Here is an 18,653-nt window from a genome sequence, read left to right on the forward strand (position 1 = left end):
GTTTCATCCTTGTGTAGCTTTTGCCCTCTAATTCACCACTCTAATAACTTCATGTGTTGTTAGAGACTTTATGGTCTAAAAATAATTAATAGGTTGTTAGTTCAAAATGGAAAATGAGATACATTTAGTATATGTTTCCTTCAAAGACCCAGTGAGTCCAGATAGACTAGGCAGGTAAGGGAGGTTAAGTTTCCATTAATGGTCTGACATGGTGAATTCTTTGCAATTCCTTTTGATTTCCATGCTTGGTTATGCAAGGTTGTGTTTTACTATGTACAATGCAAAGTTCTTTGTCAATGCTTTGGTCTTTTAGAGTTACAAAGACTATATTTAGTTTTTCAAAATGCTTTATACTTGTACATTGTTTCTCTAAGCAAATGTAATGTGAGGTGGGGCATTTGCTTAAAACAATTTTAAGTGGTTCATAAATTTCTTTTGTCCTGTTCTTAAAGACTCCTTGAAGTTTATTATCCTGTAAAATAATTATGTAGCATTTTTGCAGTTATAAGTGATCCCCAAATTCATGCCTGGCCTTTATAACATATATACCTTCTCTTATTAATGTGCTAGTGCCCTACACTGGCTCCTGAGTTCAGGCCTTGATCTGTCAGCTGCATGATGATGATTTCTGACTTCTACCTAGCATTGCTTCCCGGCCTGCCATGGGACACAGGTGGGATGGGAAGTTCCACTCGGATCATGGGGCCATCCTGCATCCCCTTACACCCATCCCTGCCTCACCCTGGCAGGCAGGACCTGGTTTATACTGTCCGCCTCCCTGAGCAGAGCCCCAGATGGATCTAGGGCTGTATCTTCTCACCTGGCTCTGTATCCTTTCTAGCCCTTCCTCATCTGTTGGGAGTGGGGCTGGGGAGAAATGAGATACACAGAATAACAGGGCTGGTTGTTGAGTGGGAACTAGGTGGGAGCTTCGTTCCAAAAGGCCACAAGGTCTCCCTGGGTGCCTGTTGCAGGAAAGGGAAGAAATACTCCTTTTTTCTTCCTGGTGAAGGATTAGTGAAGCATGAGAATGGATTTTTAGAGATTATAGAAGGGGTGTCATGATTGTTGGGGCGGGGGATGCCTAGCTTCGCAGGTCACCTCAAGATTACAGAGGTGACTTCTGGTGCCAGGACCCTGGTTCCCTGTGAAGCTTGCCACCTTTTCATGCTAGTCGTTGCCTTGAGAGTCACAGAGCTTTCTGGAACCTTAGTGAAGGAATGCCACATCTGTGGGAATTGGAGACCAGATTGCTTCTGCCCCACTTCCACTCTGTTTAGATTTCAGACTTCTGTTCAGGAATATGTAACCTATACCCAGGAACAGTCAAGGAGTCACAGAAAAGAAATGGGAGTGCCCTCTGGTGGGTAAATATCTTACAAGGTAATTTAAGACCTTAACAGTGTGTGTTGGTGGCATGGAGTTTGTTAATGTGAGTACTTATGTTAAATAACTCCTATATCAAAGGTTCATATTGCTTCCATTGTTAGATTGAGTAAGGGCTTTCATTTTTTCTTTCCCACAGTTCTGTCTCTTGCACTTGGAAGATTGCCTGGCACATAACGGATGCTCGGGAAATATTTATTGAATGAATGAATGAATGAACAGTTACTTATTTTTTTTTTTATAATTTTCAAAAAAATTTTGGAGTGAGCGTGTGCATACCCGAGGGGAAGAGGAAAGGGGGAGGGGGAGAGAGAGAATGAATGAATGAATGAATGAATGAATGAATGAGAATCTTAAGCTGGCTCCACACTCAGCATAGAACCCAATGTGGGACTCAATCCCATGACCTGGGATCAGCCGAAATCAAGAGTTGGGCACTCAACTGACTGAGCCACCCAGGTGCCCCAGAACAGTTGTTATTATTACTATTATTTTTTTTACTAAGGTTTTAATAGTCAAACCTGTCATGTAGAAAACTGGGTTAGCAGAATTTAATAGGAGAAAAGAGGAGCTGTTCCTACAGTTCTTTAGGAAAAATGTATATAGCTTGACTTTTGATAAAATACATAGGTTTAGTTACAAAATGTGATGGTGTTGATTGGTAAAGTCACTGGGAGGCAGTTGTGACCTCATCACACTAAATCCATTGGAGGTGAAGCTCCATATTTAGATTGGTGGCATCATGATGTGATATGAGTAGCCGATGAAAATGGTTGCCCGAAGGGCCAGGGTGGGGCTGTGCGTCTGAAGTATTCATTTGAAGCTGGTGCGTTTGAAGCGAGATCCAGGCGGTGGGAGGTGGTGAGTGGGGGGCGATTGGGAGCTCTGTCAAGTCCATCTGCTGGTACAGGTGTCAGCTGGTCCCTCTCAGCAGACCCCTTCCTTTGGGGGGCAGTGAAGGCCATTCTCTGAGGGGCTGCTTGTCCTCACCTTGGGAGCACAGCACTGCTGTTTCTTGGGCTTACTTGGTTTTCCTAGCCACTTTTTGAATATTTTATTTTGAAAGACTTCAAACCTGTGGAAAAGTTGGAAGGACAGTGAATTTAGCCTTCACTTAGATTTTTTAGTGATTAACATTTTACATTTGTTTTTTCTTTCTGTCGATATACATATTTTATTTTCTACCTGTTCTTGCTCTTGCTGCATCATTGGAGACCAAGTGGCAGATAGCATGATTCATAATATTTCAGCAAGTATCTTTTAGGGACAAGGACATTATCTTAAATAACCACAATCTAATCATCAAATACAGGAACTTGAGCATTGCTGTAGTTCTTACGTAACGTACGTCCTATATTCACATTTTGCCACCTGTCCCTGTCGTGTCCTTTACGGAAAGTATTTTCTTCTTGTGGTATCCAGTGCAGGATCACACCCTGAGTCGAGTAGAGGCGTCTCTTGGTTTCCCTTTCATCTGGAACAGTTCCTCAGCTCCCCCCCCCCCCCGCCTTTTTTTTTTTTTTTTGACAGTTTTAAAAGTTACTTTGTAGAATGCCCCTCAATTTGGTCTGATTGTTTCCTCATGATTAGTTTCAGGTTGTGCATTTTTTTGGGCAGGAAACCCACAGAAGTGAGCATCACATGAAGGCATTTTACTGTGTTAGTGACACTTGTTTCCTTGGTTTACATCAGATGCTTCACCTTAGGAGACTTTCTTTTTGTAATTCATAACCTTCGAGGAGCCTCTTGAAGGTTGTTCCCTAAGAGACCTCCCCAATGAATCTAGTCATTGATCATCCTTCCTGGCATCAGGGACTACTATGGTGCATTTTCTGCATTTGCAGGCTGACATTCCACATGAAGAACCTTCCACGACATTAATTTATATTAGCAGAGGTCCGCTGCTGCTTTTTTATTCAAGATGTTCATTATTGTCGTCAGTCATTAGGGGGTGTCCGGCTGGCTTAGTCGGTGGAGCGTGTGACTCTTGATCCTTGGAGCTTACATTTTAAAAAAAAGAAGGGGTGCCTGGGTGGCTCAGTTGGTTGAGCATCCGGTTCGATCTCGGCTCAGGTCATGATCGCAAGGTTCGTGAGGTCAGGCCCACATGGGGCTCTGCTCTGACAGTACAGAGCCTGCTTGGGATTCTCTGTCTCTTCCTCTCTCTCTGCCCTTCCCTCACTTGTGTGCACGTGCGCGCTCTCACAAAAAATAAACATTTTTAAAAAGAAAAAAGAGAAGAAAGAAAACTATAGATCGTTATTATCACCGTTCGTGTTGATACTCCCATTGCCATTCAGCTGGTTCCTGTGTCCTTTGACGTTCTCCTATGGGATGTTATTGGAAGTGAGGGGTTAGCTTTTTTGAGGTGTAATTTTCATACAGTAGAATTCTCCCTACCCCGGCATATGCTTTGATGTGTTTTGATGAATGTAGATAGTTGTGTAAACAGCGCTGCAGTCACCACCTGAGACTTCTCTCACCACAGAGCTGCCCTGACTCCCTTTGCAGCCCATCCCTCTCCTCCGTCCTCGGCCTCAGACAACCGCTGGCCTCTTTCTGTCCCCACGGTTCTGCTCTTATCACACACAACGTGACACAAATGGAATTACAAAATGGAATTACTGCCTTTTGTCTGGCTGCTTTACCTTAACACAGGTCTCGAGTGTCCTTGTTGCACAGATCAGTAGTTTCTGCGTTTATTGCTCGAGGAGTTCCCAGTTGTGCGGACGCACCGCCCTGTTGAAGAACATTTGGGTTGCTTCTGTTGTTGGTGACAGTGAGTAGAGCTACCGTAAACACACATGCACGTCTGTAGAGACGTGTTTTCGTGTCTCTTGAGTAAAAACTTGGGATTGAATTTGCTGGGTTGCATGATAAATCTGTATCTTTAACTTTATAAGATGTTGTCAAACTGTCTCCGGAGAGGGGGTATCGTCGTCCTTCCCCACGGCTGTGTGGGGGTGTCGTCGTCGTTCTGCATCCCCTCCGACACTTGGTGTTGTCCGCTTACAAAGACTCGGTCCTTCTGGCAGGTGTGCGGTAGCAACCGGTGGCGGTGCAGTTGGGGCTCCGTGCGGCCCGGTGATGCCGAGCGTCTTTCTTGCGCCGCTTTGCCATCCGCGCGTCTCCCTTGGGGGAGCGTCTGTCCACACCTTCTGTCAGTTTTATTACTGAGTTTTTTATTTTTGAGTTTTGGGGGTTATCTACATATTCTGAATACAACCCTTTTATCGGATAGGTATTTTCCAAATACTTTTTCCCTTCACGTGACTTGCCTTCGTATTTTTTAAACAGTATCTTCCAAACAGCAAAGAGATTTTAGCAAGGTCGCCTTTGCCTAATTTTTCTTTTGTTTTGTCATGGTTTTGTGCAACCTTAGCTACCTTTGCCTCACCGAAGGTCATACTCCTGTGTTTTCTTCTAGAAGTTTCGTCGTTTCAGCTCTGAAATTGAGGTTCATGATTCATTTTGAGTTACAGTTTTTCTGTGTGCTGTGAGGTGTTTTCTTCCTCTCCTGTTTGTGGGCCTCGTCATCCCTGCACGCGTGCTCCTCACCACCCCTCTTCAGAGTCTGAGTGAACGTACTACCTTCTGGTGCAACAAAACGTTTTAGCTTTGAACTTGCCCCGCTCAAGCTTTGGTGCCAGTGGAAATGGAAATTCAAACAGAAATGGCCCCAGCTGTTCCTGCGAGGAGCCCTGGGTCCCTTCCACAGAGAGTGGCACGTGGGGACCAGCAAGGGGTGCCAGGCGTGCTGGTTGCTGCCGGAAGGAGAGTCCTCGCTTCGAGGCCTTGTGGGCAGGTAACTCTAGAAGATCCCTGTATGTACCTTCACTTCAGTCCAGCATCATAGGCTCTTCCTCTCCATTCCGAATTTCATACTTAGATCTCCTGCCATCGGTCTGGTGAAACAAGCTTCCTCTGCAGGCAGGCACGCATGTCTTCTGTGCACAGCCCGTTCGATTTTACCTCTGTACAAGCCCGAGACTCACCGCCTGGGTCCAGATCTGGAGGGCTCCCGTAACCTCCAGCCGTCCCTGTGCCCTTTTCACATTACCCACCCAGAAGAAGCTCTTTCTGATATAACTATAGCTTCATTTTCTTTGTTCTTGGACCTCACGTAAATAGAATGATATGATATGGATAGTTTGATGTTGAGTCTCATCTGCGTGTGTCAGTAGTTTTTTTCTATGTGGCATTTCACCGTGTGAATGTAAAATTGTGTTTATCCATTGTCCTGTTGATGGACATGTGACTTGTTTCCACTTTAGGAACCATTGTGTATAAAATATAAAACCAAGTCTTCTTGTGTACATGTGCACCCAGAATTGCCAAGGCCCAGGGCAGGTGTTCAATAAAAATTGTCAAGCTGTTATCCAAAGTGGTCGTACAGTATATGCTCCCACCAGCTGTTCTGTATCCTTGTGAACACTCGATACTCTCAGTTGCTTTGATTTCAGCCATTTGGGGGGCGTGGATATTATAGTATTGCATTGTGGTTTCAGTTTGCATTTCCTTGATGACAAACGGTGATCACTTTTTCACATGCTTATTGGCCACTTGGAGATCTTGTTTTGTAACGTGTGTGGTCAGGTGTTCTTTAATTGGGTAGTTGGTCTTTTTATTGTTCACTTGAGGCGTTCTTTCAGTATTCTGGGTATAAATCCTCTGTCAGGTACACATGTTGCAAATACTCTGTCCCCTTCTATGGGTTCCCTGTATTTTTTACACGTCATCTGTTGATGAGCAGTTTTGGTTTTGTTTTTGCTTTTTGAGAGAGATAGAAGACAAGCGGGGGAGGGCAGAGAGCGAGGGAGACACAGAGCGAAGCAGGCTCCGGGCCCCAAGCTGTCAGCACGGAACCTGACGCGGGGCTCAGACTCACGAGCGTGAGATCATGACCTGAGCCGAAGTCGGACACTCAACCGACTGAGCCACTCAGGCACCCTGTGACGAGCAGTTTTTAATTTCGAAGACCTTCAGTTTTGTTTTCCTTATGGCTGGTACCTTGTGCTTTCAAGAGCTCTTTGCTACTCTCTGGTCATGACTTGTTCTCCTGTTTAGTTTGGAGAGCTCTATAGTTTGAGCTTTCACATTTAGGTCTGTGTTCCGGCTCCAGATACCTGTTTGTGGTGGAGTTTGAGACTGTGCTTCTCCCATGAGGATATCTAGTTGCTTTTTTTATTTAAAAGACTTTTGGTGCGCTGTGGTGTGTTTGCCAGAAATCACGAGACCATATGTGTGCAGGTCTGTTTCTGCATTCTGTTCTATTTTATTGATCTCTTTCTTTGCCCGTAAACAATACCGTGAGGGCACGGTTGCTGCAACTTAATGGGAAGTCTTGAAATCTGGTAGTGTGAGTCCTCTAACTTAGCTGTTCTTTTCAAGACCATCTGAGCTAACGTAAGCTGGAGTCAGTTTTTCTTTTCCCTCTGTGTGTTCCTGGAATAACTTTATACTTAGGTTTCTGTTCATACTCAATTTTAATGTTTCTCTCTCATCGTTGTGGACTTATTTTTTATATTTTAATATGTAAAACCAAAAGTCAAAACTATGCACAAAGATACATTCAGCAGTATCATGCTGTCCCCTTTCTACCCAAATCCCTCCCACTTGCTGTAGGGAACTAATTCTGTTGGTTTCTGCTTTATCCATCCTGTGTTTCTTTTTGCATAAATAAGTATATAAACACACATGTGTGTCTGTTTACATATAAGTGTGTATATACAAATCTTTTCTTTAACACAAAAGTTAGGGTACTATATAAACCCTTTTGCAGTTTCTGCTTTTCTTACTGTGTACTGGAAATCCCTGCCAGTGCTTAGAAGTTTCTCGTTCTTTTTTGTGGCTGGATGCATAGCAGCCAGTATTTAATAAGCTCAGTCTTGGCTTGAGGCTCAGAGCAAATATTAAACTTGAACTCTTTATGTCGCAGTTATTTCTGGGCTTTGCTGGGACGGCTGCCTTCCTGCCATTTGCAGTGGGTCTCCCCAAACTCAGAGCAGTCTGTGACCTGGGGACACAGATGGGAGCCGTTGTGCTAGGAGGACGGGAGCAGAACTTGCTTCCCATTTCTTTGATGCTAACTGGGACTGATCAGACCCAAGAATATTAAGAAGTCTGGAAAATAACGAACAAGGGGAGAAGAGCATTCGGGGTTATCACTGTTTCCTTTTGCTGACGCGTGTGCTCCCTTCATTTCACGGGTCTTACCGAAACTCCCCTTGGCCGGTGTTTCCCGGGAGGTAGTGCGCTAAGCAGCGTGCCCTGCCGCTGGCAGGAGGTGTCTGTCGCGCTTTCACTCAGTCTTTCCCTCTAAACCAGGTTGCCCGGGAGAGTGGCCCCCCCCACATGAAGAGCTTCGTGACCAAGGTGTCAGTTGGGGAGTTTGTGGGAGAAGGTGAAGGGAAGAGCAAGAAGATTTCGAAGAAAAATGCTGCCATAGCTGTTCTTGAGGAGCTGAAGAAGTTGCCACCCCTGCCCACAGTCGAGCGAGTGAAGCCCAGAATCAAAAAGAAAACAAAATCCATAGTCAGGGTAAGAACCTTCCCGAACGAAGAGGGTATTTCCGTTGCCCACAGACGGCTGGGGGCTTCAGAAGGCTCACTAGGTGGCGGATCCTAGTGACAGCAGATGGCTGCTGACGTGCCACCTGCCAGGCCGGGCGCCGGGGCCTCCTCGTGCAGCTCTCCCGGGAGCGCTCCCTGTCAGGCAGACGCGACCCCGAGCTGGGGTGGGGTCGGCGGGGCCCCCGCAGGTGTGCGCACACATCTGCGGATGAGGGTGTGACTACAGGAGTGCCTGTCTGCAGACAGGACGCCGAAGTCGTCCTCGCTCCACCTCACCGCCCCTGGCACTGGTGTGAGTGTGGAGGAAAGACGTCTGGGGACAGGCGGACGAGTGAGACGTTTCACCAAACACCACCTGATTCTTTGGGATTTTTTTAAGCCGTGTCAGTGGACCTGCCCCCTCCTCCCCACCCAGAGAAGGGGCAGGAGTCCATTCAGGCATATTTAGGGATACTAGGGTCTGCTCTGTCACGACTGTCAATACGAGTTGACCCTTGAACAGCACAGGGGTTAGGGTTGCCGACCGCCCCCCGCCCCCCCCCTCCCCCCAACGCACACGCACACACACAGCGGAAGACCAGGGTTTAACTTTTTGACTCCCTAGGAGCATAACCACTAATAGCCTGTTGACCAGAAGTCTTACCAATAACATAAATGGTCGATTAACACATTTTATGTGTTGTGTATTGTTATATACATATGTGTATTCTATGCTGTATTTGCACAATAAAGTAAGCGGGAGAGAAGAACATTATTAAGGAAGTCGTGAGGAAGAGAAAATACATTGAGTATACTATACTATAGTGTATTTATCAAAAAGAAAAAGAAAAACCCGCTTGTGCGTGGACCTGGCGGTTCAGACCCTTGCTGCTCAAGGGTCAGCTGTAGTTTGATGCTGTGTCAAGGCCAGGACACAAAAGCGAGCACTCTGCTCACTGCTGCACTTTCCTTTCTGCTCTTCATATCCGCGTGAGTCTGTGGGTGAGGATTCTGTGGCGCTGAAGGTGGCCACTGGGAAGGAACGGTGGGGTTCTTGGGTGTCAGCTTGGGGTTTTTTTTAATAGTTTTTGGATGTTGAATCATTGCTAAGAAAGCTGGGGACCCATCTTTATAACAGACTTTCAGGGGAGTTTTAGGAATAGTGTTCTGTATTTCTTTTCTCCATTGTGAAGTTGTAATTTATTGTCAAAAAGCAGACATTACGATAGTTGTCTGCTCGTAGTGAAATACTGATGTTGGTTTGCCAGGAAGACTTTTAAAAAAGTCAACCTCAGTGCAATCCTAGAAAGTCACTGAGCATCTTTTAACTTTAAAAAAAGTTTTAAAAAGGTCTGATTAATTCGGGCCCTTAGATCAACATAAAAGTAATCTCTTGTCACGTCCCGATCTCTAAGTTGGCAAAGTCCTTTCTGCGACTAACATGGCACGTGGATTTTACATTAATTGTTCCTCAGCTACAGAGCAGCACAGACTATGGCCAGGGGATGAACCCGATCAGCAGGCTGGCCCAGATCCAGCAGGCAAAAAAGGAGAAGGAGCCGGAGTACATGCTTCTGACGGAGCGAGGCCTCCCACGCCGCAGAGAGTTTGTGATGCAGGTAGGTCGGCGTGGGTTATGGGCAGACTTCCTCTGACCACATCCCATCTCGGCTGGGCCAGGTCCAGCGGCTGGATGCTTCCCTGAGGAGGCTGGATGAGGAGCTCTGGTCCAGTGGGCCCTGCTCCCTGCCATCAGGCGTTATCAATAGTAAGACCGTGGCACTCGCAATAATCTGACGCCTTAAAACATACTTGTGTGCGCACCACACGTGCTGCTGTATCAGCAGGTGGGAGCTTGGACATACCGCTGGAGTGTGTGAGTGCGAGGACTGTGGGATTGTGGGTGAACGCTTCTCTTCATTACATCTCCTTGAAGGTTTATATTATTCTTTTCAGAAGATAAATTTTACAAGTTATATCAGAGGATCTGTTCCTGTTCTCCTAATCCTTCTGTCAAATCTGGAGTCTAGGGTTGTTGGATCTTCCTTACATTGGGATTACACTTCATTCAGATGGGTGCAGAGTGTTTCTCCTTATGCTCATTAAACAGTTATTCATATGGGCAGCTCACTTTGATCGTGATTTGAATTTAATAGTGTTTTCTGGTGAAAAACCCAGTACTTAACTCTTGTGTAGCAGTTTACAACTTTGGAAGCACCGTCACTTAGCCTACCCAGTCAGAAGGCCAGAAAAGTAATGGTCCTTCTGTGCTACCGAGGAAGATTGCAGCGTGCCAGGACAGTCAGTCATTTGACCAAGATCAGAGCTGGTAGACAGCAAGGCCAGGATTCAACCCCCGAGCCCTTGTCGCTGGCCAGAGAAGGTTTCCTTGATTTTCAGTTCTGTGACGTGGGGCTTTTGGTTCTGGTCTGTGCTCAATACCAGCATGGAAGGGGATTGTAAGCAGTGGTATATGCTGGAATATGTTTAACAATCAGCTGTCTTAGGGGTGGGTGGCACAGTGGGAAGGGGGCCGGGCGCGTGTGCGTTTATGGATGTGTGTGTGTGTGTTATAAATTTCACTGACAAAGGATGCGTAGCATACAGTTTACAAATAATATATAAAATACATGTTCTCTTGACTTTCAATTTTATACATCTGTAACTTCAGTGTAACTGTCATCTTGAGTAGTATAAAGTCAGACTGCACACAAATGCTTCATTACTACTGTCCAGTTCAAGCAAAGAAGTTGCTCATGCTGCTGACAAAGGACTGTAGTCTTAGCATGGGTATTGACTGTTTTGTTTACATAAACAAGATGAAAGTGAAGCAACAAAGAAATGTTGGAACTTCACTCGTTTTTAAACAATGAGTGACTTTATTGAATTGAATAATTTTCAAAGATTGGACAGACGTCCCCAGTTTTTTGTGCTAGTTACAGTGCCACGGCTGCGGCCTTGACACGCTTTTAAGCTTAATTTGCATTATTAACCTTTTCTCCGTCTTGTAAGTCTGGAGTAGACAGCAAAACAACCGAGCGCTTGCTGCGCTGTATTCGCAGATCTTTGGTGTAAATACTCCCACCGTGGCACCTGGATCCCAGGGCTGGGAAGGGGAGCGTGCGGGAGCGCACCCCGGTAATATTTCCACTGAGCAGATGCCACGGATGCAGAGGACCTCAGAAGCACAGATATTTGTGAGATGTAGTCCCGTTAGGAAGTGACGACTTTCTTTAGCTCTGTTGGTCACAGTCGTTATAAGCTGCCGTGGTCTAGTGTTTCGGAGGGGCTGCCTTCACCGCGCGTCACAGGCCGCCGCAGGCCCGCTCCGGGGCACCACTGTTAAGCATCTAGCTTCTGACCGTTGCCGGGTTCTTTTGCCAGCACACCGATGCCTGACCGGTCTTTACTCTGAAGGCGTAAGCACTGGTCTGAGCCCTGACTTCGTCCTCATGCAGGTGAAGGTGGGAAACCATACCGCGGAAGGAACAGGCACCAATAAGAAGGTGGCCAAACGCAACGCAGCCGAGAACATGCTGGAGATCCTTGGTTTCAAAGTCCCACAGGCTCAGCCCACCAAACCAGCCCTCAAATCAGAGGAGAAGGTGACTGCTCGGGGCTGTGTCCTTGCTCTCTAATTGCAAGATGACCTCCTCGCCTCATCCTAGGGGACTCTGGCACCTCCAGGGCCAAGCTTCAGGGCAAGGCTTCATCCTCCTGGCAGTAAAACAGCCCTGCTGAGCAGCGTCTTATCCATTTGGACCATTATAATGTGGTCAGAAGGGGAGTTGCATGTCCATGGCTCCAAGCGTGGCTCTGGGTTAAGTCGTTCTTGTTTCCGTATCTTTGTGGTCGGGACGCTTTGCTGGAGGGCAGCTTGCTCTTTCCATTTGTAGGATGCTAGGCGACTGGGCTTGAAGTTAACACGTCTAGTTCTGTCGTCGTGCTCTCATAGTGAGGCCTGCAGGAACGAGTTATCAACCTTAGGCTTCTGCTAGTTGGGGAGCAGCAGTTTGGGTTTTCTGGGACACTGGCACTGTGATTTATGGAACTAAATCCACAGTTTAGATTCGGGATTTCTTTTTCTTTATGAATTTAACACTAGATAAAAATCTTCAAGATTGGTAAGCGGTACCTTCAAGCAAGTTCTTGACTGAGCTTGTTTCCACGGAGAGGTCCCAGGACGGATTCACTCCCTGTGCCTGCCGTGTCCCCAGTGGGACACGGCATCTGCTGTGGCTGCAGACACTCGTCAGAGAATCTGCATAGATCCTGGACTTGGTGTTTGGGTGTTTCGTTCCAAAATCTGGTAGAGCATTCACGGCACCCTTAACCTTCTCAAAAAGGAGACCCGTGTTTGAGAAAATTTTCATCTCGTAACATTTGCCCCCCCCCCCCCCCCCTTGTTATCGTTGGAAATGCCCCTTCTCTTTTAACTGGATGTTAGTTACACAGAGAGTCTAAGAGCTGCTTCCCCACCGTGGGCTCTACCAGTGTAGCGTCCCCGGCTCCCTCCGGTTAAACGCTCCCCTGTCTTCCTGTGAGTGCAGAGTTCAGTACCTGGTTCCGTGTGCCTGTTGGCATCTCTTCAAGGACAGGCTGTGTGGGCCGGAGTGTCGCTGGGTGAGGGCAGGAGGCTGCCAGGGCGGCGGCGCGGGGGTAAGGCTTTCTGCCGATCACCTCTTCATATTGCAAAATGTTACAAACTGCAGGTCAATGCTGGTTGGAGCTTGTTTAATTTTAGACAGTAGGAACTAATTTTGCAAGAGTTTGATTTATGCTCATGGCCTTTTTTGTTTTTTTGTTTTTTTGTTTTTTTTTTTTTTTTAAGACACCAGTAAAAAAACCAGGGGATGGAAGAAAAGTAACCTTTTTTGAACCTGGCTCTGGGGATGAAAATGGGACTAGTAAGTGTGTTGTTAATATTGTCCTGATCTGAACTTGATTCTGGGATTTGTGTAGCTCCCGGAATGACGAGCAGTGTTGAGCTTTGTGTCATCCCCGTGCCGCTGTGTGCACCGAGGGAGGGCCAGCGGGTTGGAAAGTGTTTTCCCGGCGGCGTGTGTGGCCTCGTGTTGACCCGTCTGCATGTCCCTCCCTAGGCAATAAAGAGGATGAGTTTAGGATGCCTTATCTTAGCCATCAGCAGCTGCCCGCTGGGATTCTTCCCATGGTGCCCGAGGTTGCCCAGGCCGTAGGAGTCAGTCAAGGACACCACACCAAAGATTTCACCAGGGCAGCTCCGAATCCTGCCAAGGCCACGGTAACTGCCATGATAGCCCGTGAATTGTTATATGGGGGCACCTCGCCCACAGCCGAGACCATTTTAAAGAATAACATCTCTTCAGGCCACGTACCCCATGGACCCCTCACAAGACCCTCTGAGCAGTTGGACTATCTTTCCAGAGTCCAGGGATTCCAGGTAACTGTTAGACCTGAGCTGTGTGGTCTAGACATCAGTGTCGTCCTCTTTTTTGGGGAGTTTCTCTCAGGAAATGAGCCTCGTACCTTGTTTATTAAATCAAGGTCTTTATATAGGGGAAGGGGTGGTGGAGGGCACATGGTACCTGGGTGGTCCTGAGATGGTCGGGGAGGGAAGGAAAGTCCCACGGGCCTGTACGGTGTAGAGTAACCTTGTCCTTTGGTAATAAAATTGTAAAAAATCCAAGCCAACCATAACAACAAAGCTGCTAATATTCGTGGTGGTTCTAGCAAGCACGGATTCATTGTGCTGGCCCTTTCTGCCTAGTAGAAAAGGGCACGGCTTCTTTCAGACTGGGGTCTCTGGGCAGACGTCTGGGTTCCTGGAAGATTCCGGAAGCTAGGGCCCTGGTGCTTGTGGCCCTTGGTGCCCCCGGCAGCAGGCCCCCCGACGGCCTCTTGCCGACTGAGTGGGAGTTGGTGGAGCCTCCTCAGGTTGAGGGCAGGGAGAAAGAGGTGTCCTCTGCCTGTTTGCTGGGCCCCGTTTGTATTTGCCGCTTCCCTACCTGGCCTCAGTTTTCTTCTCCCCTCAGGTGGAATACAAAGACTTCCCCAAAAACAACAAGAACGAATTTGTATCTCTTATCAATTGCTCCTCTCAGCCACCTCTGATCAGCCACGGGATTGGAAAGGATGTGGAATCCTGCCATGACATGGTATGTTACCCGGTGGTCCTGGCTCCTGCCTGTTGCCGGCCTGGGCAAGATAGGAAAAGGGCTCTCCCATAGCCTTTGGTTGTTTTATAGATTTCGTCTTTTGAAGCCCTCTTCCTTAGTTTATTGGATTGATTTCTCATCCTGTTTATCAGAATTCATCGGGTTTAGATACCCCTTCCCCTTCCCTTGCCTGTGCTGACCTGGGGGGGTGGACTTGGATCTTGGAACGCCTGCCTCCACATGCTGTATCCGTTCGTCTCCTTCCAGAACACAGAACCCCAGCCAGGCCCAAGTTCGGGCAGCTGTAGAAAGCCCCTTATTGTGGTCTGCTGTTCAGGTGAAACTCCTGTTCCGAGAAATACTAAAACTGAGAAATGGCATTGATTAATCGGAGTAAACTGGGGTATATCCACCTGATGGAGTGTAAGGCATTGGTCAGATTAATGTCAAAGAAGGAAACGTGATAGGTTTTTGCTTTAAAAGCAGGATACAGAATTTGTAGTCTGGTTACCACAAGGTTAAAAACACTGAAAGAAAATCTAATAAAATTAACAGAGGTTGTGATTCAATGAGGTAAACATGGATCATTTATTTTTTAATTTGTATTTTAAGTTAAAAATTCAAATGTTAAGGGAAAGTGTGATTTGGGGGGCTCCCTGTTTGGACCCTCACGGGCAGTGGCCGCACCTTGACTCTCCCTTTCGTCCCTGCCAGGCCGCACTGAACATTTTAAAGTTGCTGTCTGAGTTGGACCAACAAAGTACAGAGATGCCAAGAACAGGAAATGGCCCAGTGTCTGTGTGAGTGAGCCCGTTTACAGAAAGGCAGCTCTTTTCGTCATTTGCATTCAATTCAGACCGTCAGCTCAACTCAGTAGTGAAACTCACCTCAGTCCCTTTTCTGTCCCTTTCTTTCTCCCGAGGGGTTTCTAAGTAGTGGGCAGAGCGTGCAGTTTTTTTAAATTTTGAATAGGTAATACATTCACGTGGTTCAAAAATCAAAATTATTTTCAAAGGTGCACAGTGATCAGTCTTGCCCTCCTCGCAGTCCCCACCCACCTCATCCTCCCTCCCCTCCCACCCAGAGATCTTTTTTTTTCTTCCAAGATTTTATTTATAACATACAGTGTGATATTCCTTTCAGGAGTAGAATTCAGTGATTCATCACTTACATACAACACCCAGTGCTCATCAGAACAAGCACCCTCCTTAATGCCCGTCACCCATCTAGCCCATCCCTCATCCACCTCCCCTCCAGCAGCCTCCCATTTGTTCTCTCGTTAAGAGTCAGAGGTCGCATTTTTATTAGTTTATGTATCTTTCATATGTGTTTCTTTATGCAAATATCATCCTGTGCTGCTTCATTATTTCTTCTGTCCCAGAGCTACCATGCTACACATGCATTCTCCTTAGTGTTTTTTCACTTGGCGGTGACATCCTGACAAAACTTGAACCCCATTATCAAAACTGGGACCTGTGCTATTGGACTTCAATGTCGGCTAATTTCTTTTCATTTGTAACATGGGCTTAATTCCCTTAAATTTCAAAACTGGCATCATTTTTTCATTTTTCTTTTTCCTTGAAGGTGTGGAAGGTGCTGAACCTTTTCTGGCCACGAACCGTTGTTAAAACCCCAACATATATACTGAAAATACTGAAACTGCTTTGAGAATTTGGAATTTCTGATACCTCCAGTGGGCTGAGACACGTGCTGGGTAAAGAAGCAGAGAGGCGGCAGTGGTGACGAAGGCGGGGACGCAAGGAGGCAGTGTGGCTGCGCGTGCGCGGTGTTTTGTGCCACACGCAGGCAGCTGCTTGCTGAGGGGTGCTGCGAGGCCTGCCAAGCGGCCCTGGCTTGACCGGGAAACCAGCAGGCCCTGGCCCCTGGCACCTCGGTGCTCGGCTGTCGTCACCCTTTGGGCCGTGTTAAGGACACAGGAGAGAGCGCGCGCAACCTTTCTCAGACTGGCTCACGCAGACGCTTGGGACAAACCCTGGACACCCATGCCGGGGACAGGGGCCTTAGACCAGCCCCAGAGCCGAAAGCACCAGAGAAAATCAAATGCTTCCTACTCGGCACCAACCATTCTAGTGTGCTATGGCCCCACCTCCGTGGTGCCCACACCGTCCCCACTGCTTTCTCTTCCAACAGATACGTACTCTTAGTTTTCTTATTTTCTTTTGATTGAAATGACACTATATAAATTTTCATTTGAGAGTTTCTCAATTGTATCTAGTTACATAGCACAGTTTAGAAACTTGCCCGAGATTGACCCTACTGGAAATCTAATCAGCAGAGATCATATCCGTGTGTATGTGGTTCCACATTCTTACTTTGTCAGACTGAGCCAGGACCGTTGCAGCGATGCGGACGGTGTGCCCTCTGGTTCAGCTGCAACGGTCCTGGACTTGTCAGCATCCTGGATGAAGTCTCCCATGGTTGTATAAATTGGACAGTTTAGGAGTTTTAAACTTTAATGATCATTTGTTTCCTTTTCTGTTTTATTTTTGTTAATGCAACAGGACTTAAATGAATTTTGGTCTTTGTTTTAAAGATTATTAAAAAAAAATTGTGTGTCTATACATACGGCTCTTGAGGACACGTGGCTTTCACACTACAGGATATGGTCTCCGTGTTGTACGTCTAAACCCGCAGATGGATTTTCCTGGAGTGCTTTGTACCGCTGTTACATCTCATGTAGGGCGGCAGAGAGTGGCCTGTGTTGAGCTCCGAAACTGTTGCTTTTGATGTTGTGTTACTGCGCACAGAAGCGTGTGCGGTAAGGTCCTGCATATGGTCCAGATGAAAAGCACCGTAGTCTTGCGAGTTAAGTACTGCTTTTGTTCGATTCATTGTTTACGCTGGAATTTTATCTCCCCATGGAATGTAAGTAAAACATAGTGTTTGTCACCAATAAATGGTAATACTAAATTTTTTTTGTTAATTTATTCTCAGATGCCACTACTGCTAGGTAGGTCCCCTCCCAACCTACCTCCTACCCTTTTTTTTTTTTAAGGAAAAAACAAAACAAAACTTTGTAATGCTTGTGATTCTGTTTGGGCAAAATTCTGAAGATCTGAAATGACTTTATATCAAACCATTGATCAATAAACAGCTACTAATGAATTTTTGGTCCTTTTGAGCAGTATCTAAAGAAGTGAGGGAAGATGTGAGGGTGTGGAAGCGAGGCGTGTGGGCAGCCAGGTGAGGGGACAGGCCTCTCCTCTCCAACCTGACACTGTCACCCGAAGAAACGAGCCAGAAGAGGAGACTTCTCGACACTGTGAGTCTCACTTCCTGCCAGTGCGCTCACACTCGGAGGAGGACGGTGAGGCACTCGCTGCGTTCAAGCCTGGCTGAGGAGCGGGCCGGCGGCTTTCTGTTTAATTTTAGAAGATGCTCATAGAGGTGGTTCGCTGTAAAAACCAGCCCGTGGGTGGGACCGCCAGGATGAGAGTGGTCAGAAGGTTATAGAAGAGTGCTCAGACACAGAAGGGGATTTGACGTCGCAGGGAGAAAGCAGGGAGAGTTTCTCAGTTGTGTCTAGTTACATAGCACAGTTTAGAAACTTGTCCGAGACTGACCCTGTTGGAAATCTAAGCAGAGATCATATCCGTGTGTATGTGGTTCCACATTCTTACTTTGTCAGACTGAGCCAGGACCGTTGCAGCGATGTGGACGCTGTGCCCTCTGGTTCAGCTGCAACGGTCCTTTCCCTGGTCCCCTGGTCCTGCAATTTTCCTTTCCTTAGTCCTGGAGTCAGCCATTTCTCCAAGGAGCTCTGGTCCCCTTTAGTGATGACCACATCTGAAAAAATAAGGTCGGGGGCGGGAGGGGCGCTTGGCTGGCTCAGTCAGAGCACGAAACTCTTCATCTAGGGGTTGTGAATTTGAGCCCCCCACCCCACTGGGTGTAGAGATTAAAAAACATGGAAAGAAGCCACCGAGGTCTGGGTGTGCTTGGAGCACTCACTGCTACTAGGATGTTTCCTAGGCCTTCCGAGCAGACCTCTAGGGAACAGACCCATGTATGTGCGTGCATGTGTGTGTCTAGTGTAAACACGCTCATCTTTTCTTACTTTTTAAATGTTGGCTTTTGAGAGAGAGCGCACACGCATGAGTGTGAGCGGGGGAGGGGCAGAGAGTGAGGGAGACAGAATCTGAAGCAGGCTCTGGGCGCCGAGCTGTCAGCACAGAGTCCAACATGGGGCTCGAACTCACGAACTGCGAGATCATGATGACCTGAGCCGAAGTCGGACACTTAACCTGACTGAGCCATGCAGGTGCCCCCCCCCCACTTCTATTTTTGTCTGTGATGTATTTAGAAGTCTTGCATTTATACTGATAGCACCCGGGGGTTCTTCATAGCTCTCTTCTGTCTTTAGTACCTTCTCCAATATTGAGATCGTAGCCAGTCTCCCGGCCTTGCCAGCCTCTTCTGCCCAGTGTTCCTGTGTGTCTGTTGGGGGTGTGTGGCCTCTGCCCAGCACCCCTCTCCCCTCTACCTGACAGTATGCCCACTGGCGACCTCCAGCTGCAAAACGAAGATGGGAGGAGCAAGATGGTACAACCTTCGAAGA

General features: G+C 47.1%; 1 protein-coding gene across 6 annotated transcripts in view; it reads left to right on the forward strand.

Annotated features, from left to right (window-relative positions):
• The window catches only part of STAU1 (staufen double-stranded RNA binding protein 1), a 54,762-nt gene extending 37,562 nt beyond the window's left edge, over positions 1-17,200 (forward strand). For 3 of the 6 annotated variants that reach the window (XM_047069706.1, XM_047069703.1, XM_047069709.1), the window contains 8 exons: positions 7,714-7,926; positions 9,413-9,556; positions 11,396-11,542; positions 12,769-12,844; positions 13,040-13,359; positions 13,952-14,074; positions 14,789-14,874; positions 15,659-17,200. In XM_047069706.1, coding sequence (XP_046925662.1) covers positions 7,714-7,926; positions 9,413-9,556; positions 11,396-11,542; positions 12,769-12,844; positions 13,040-13,359; positions 13,952-14,074; positions 14,789-14,874; positions 15,659-15,674 — 1,125 coding nt within the window. In that variant the 3' untranslated portion in view covers positions 15,675-17,200. Of the gene's footprint in view, positions 1-7,713; positions 7,927-9,412; positions 9,557-11,395; positions 11,543-12,768; positions 12,845-13,039; positions 13,360-13,951; positions 14,075-14,788; positions 14,875-15,658 lie in introns of those variants that run through there. The other 3 variants (XM_047069708.1, XM_047069707.1, XM_047069705.1) reach the window with 3 other exon arrangements.
• Positions 17,201-18,653: the final 1,453 nt, after the last annotated feature.

The sequence above is a fragment of the Lynx rufus genome, unplaced genomic scaffold (genome assembly GCF_022079265.1).
Source record: "Lynx rufus isolate CCGP_SWC_20201006 ecotype Redwood Valley unplaced genomic scaffold, mLynRuf1.p SCAF_8, whole genome shotgun sequence".
NCBI classification, from domain to species: domain Eukaryota; kingdom Metazoa; phylum Chordata; class Mammalia; order Carnivora; family Felidae; genus Lynx; species Lynx rufus.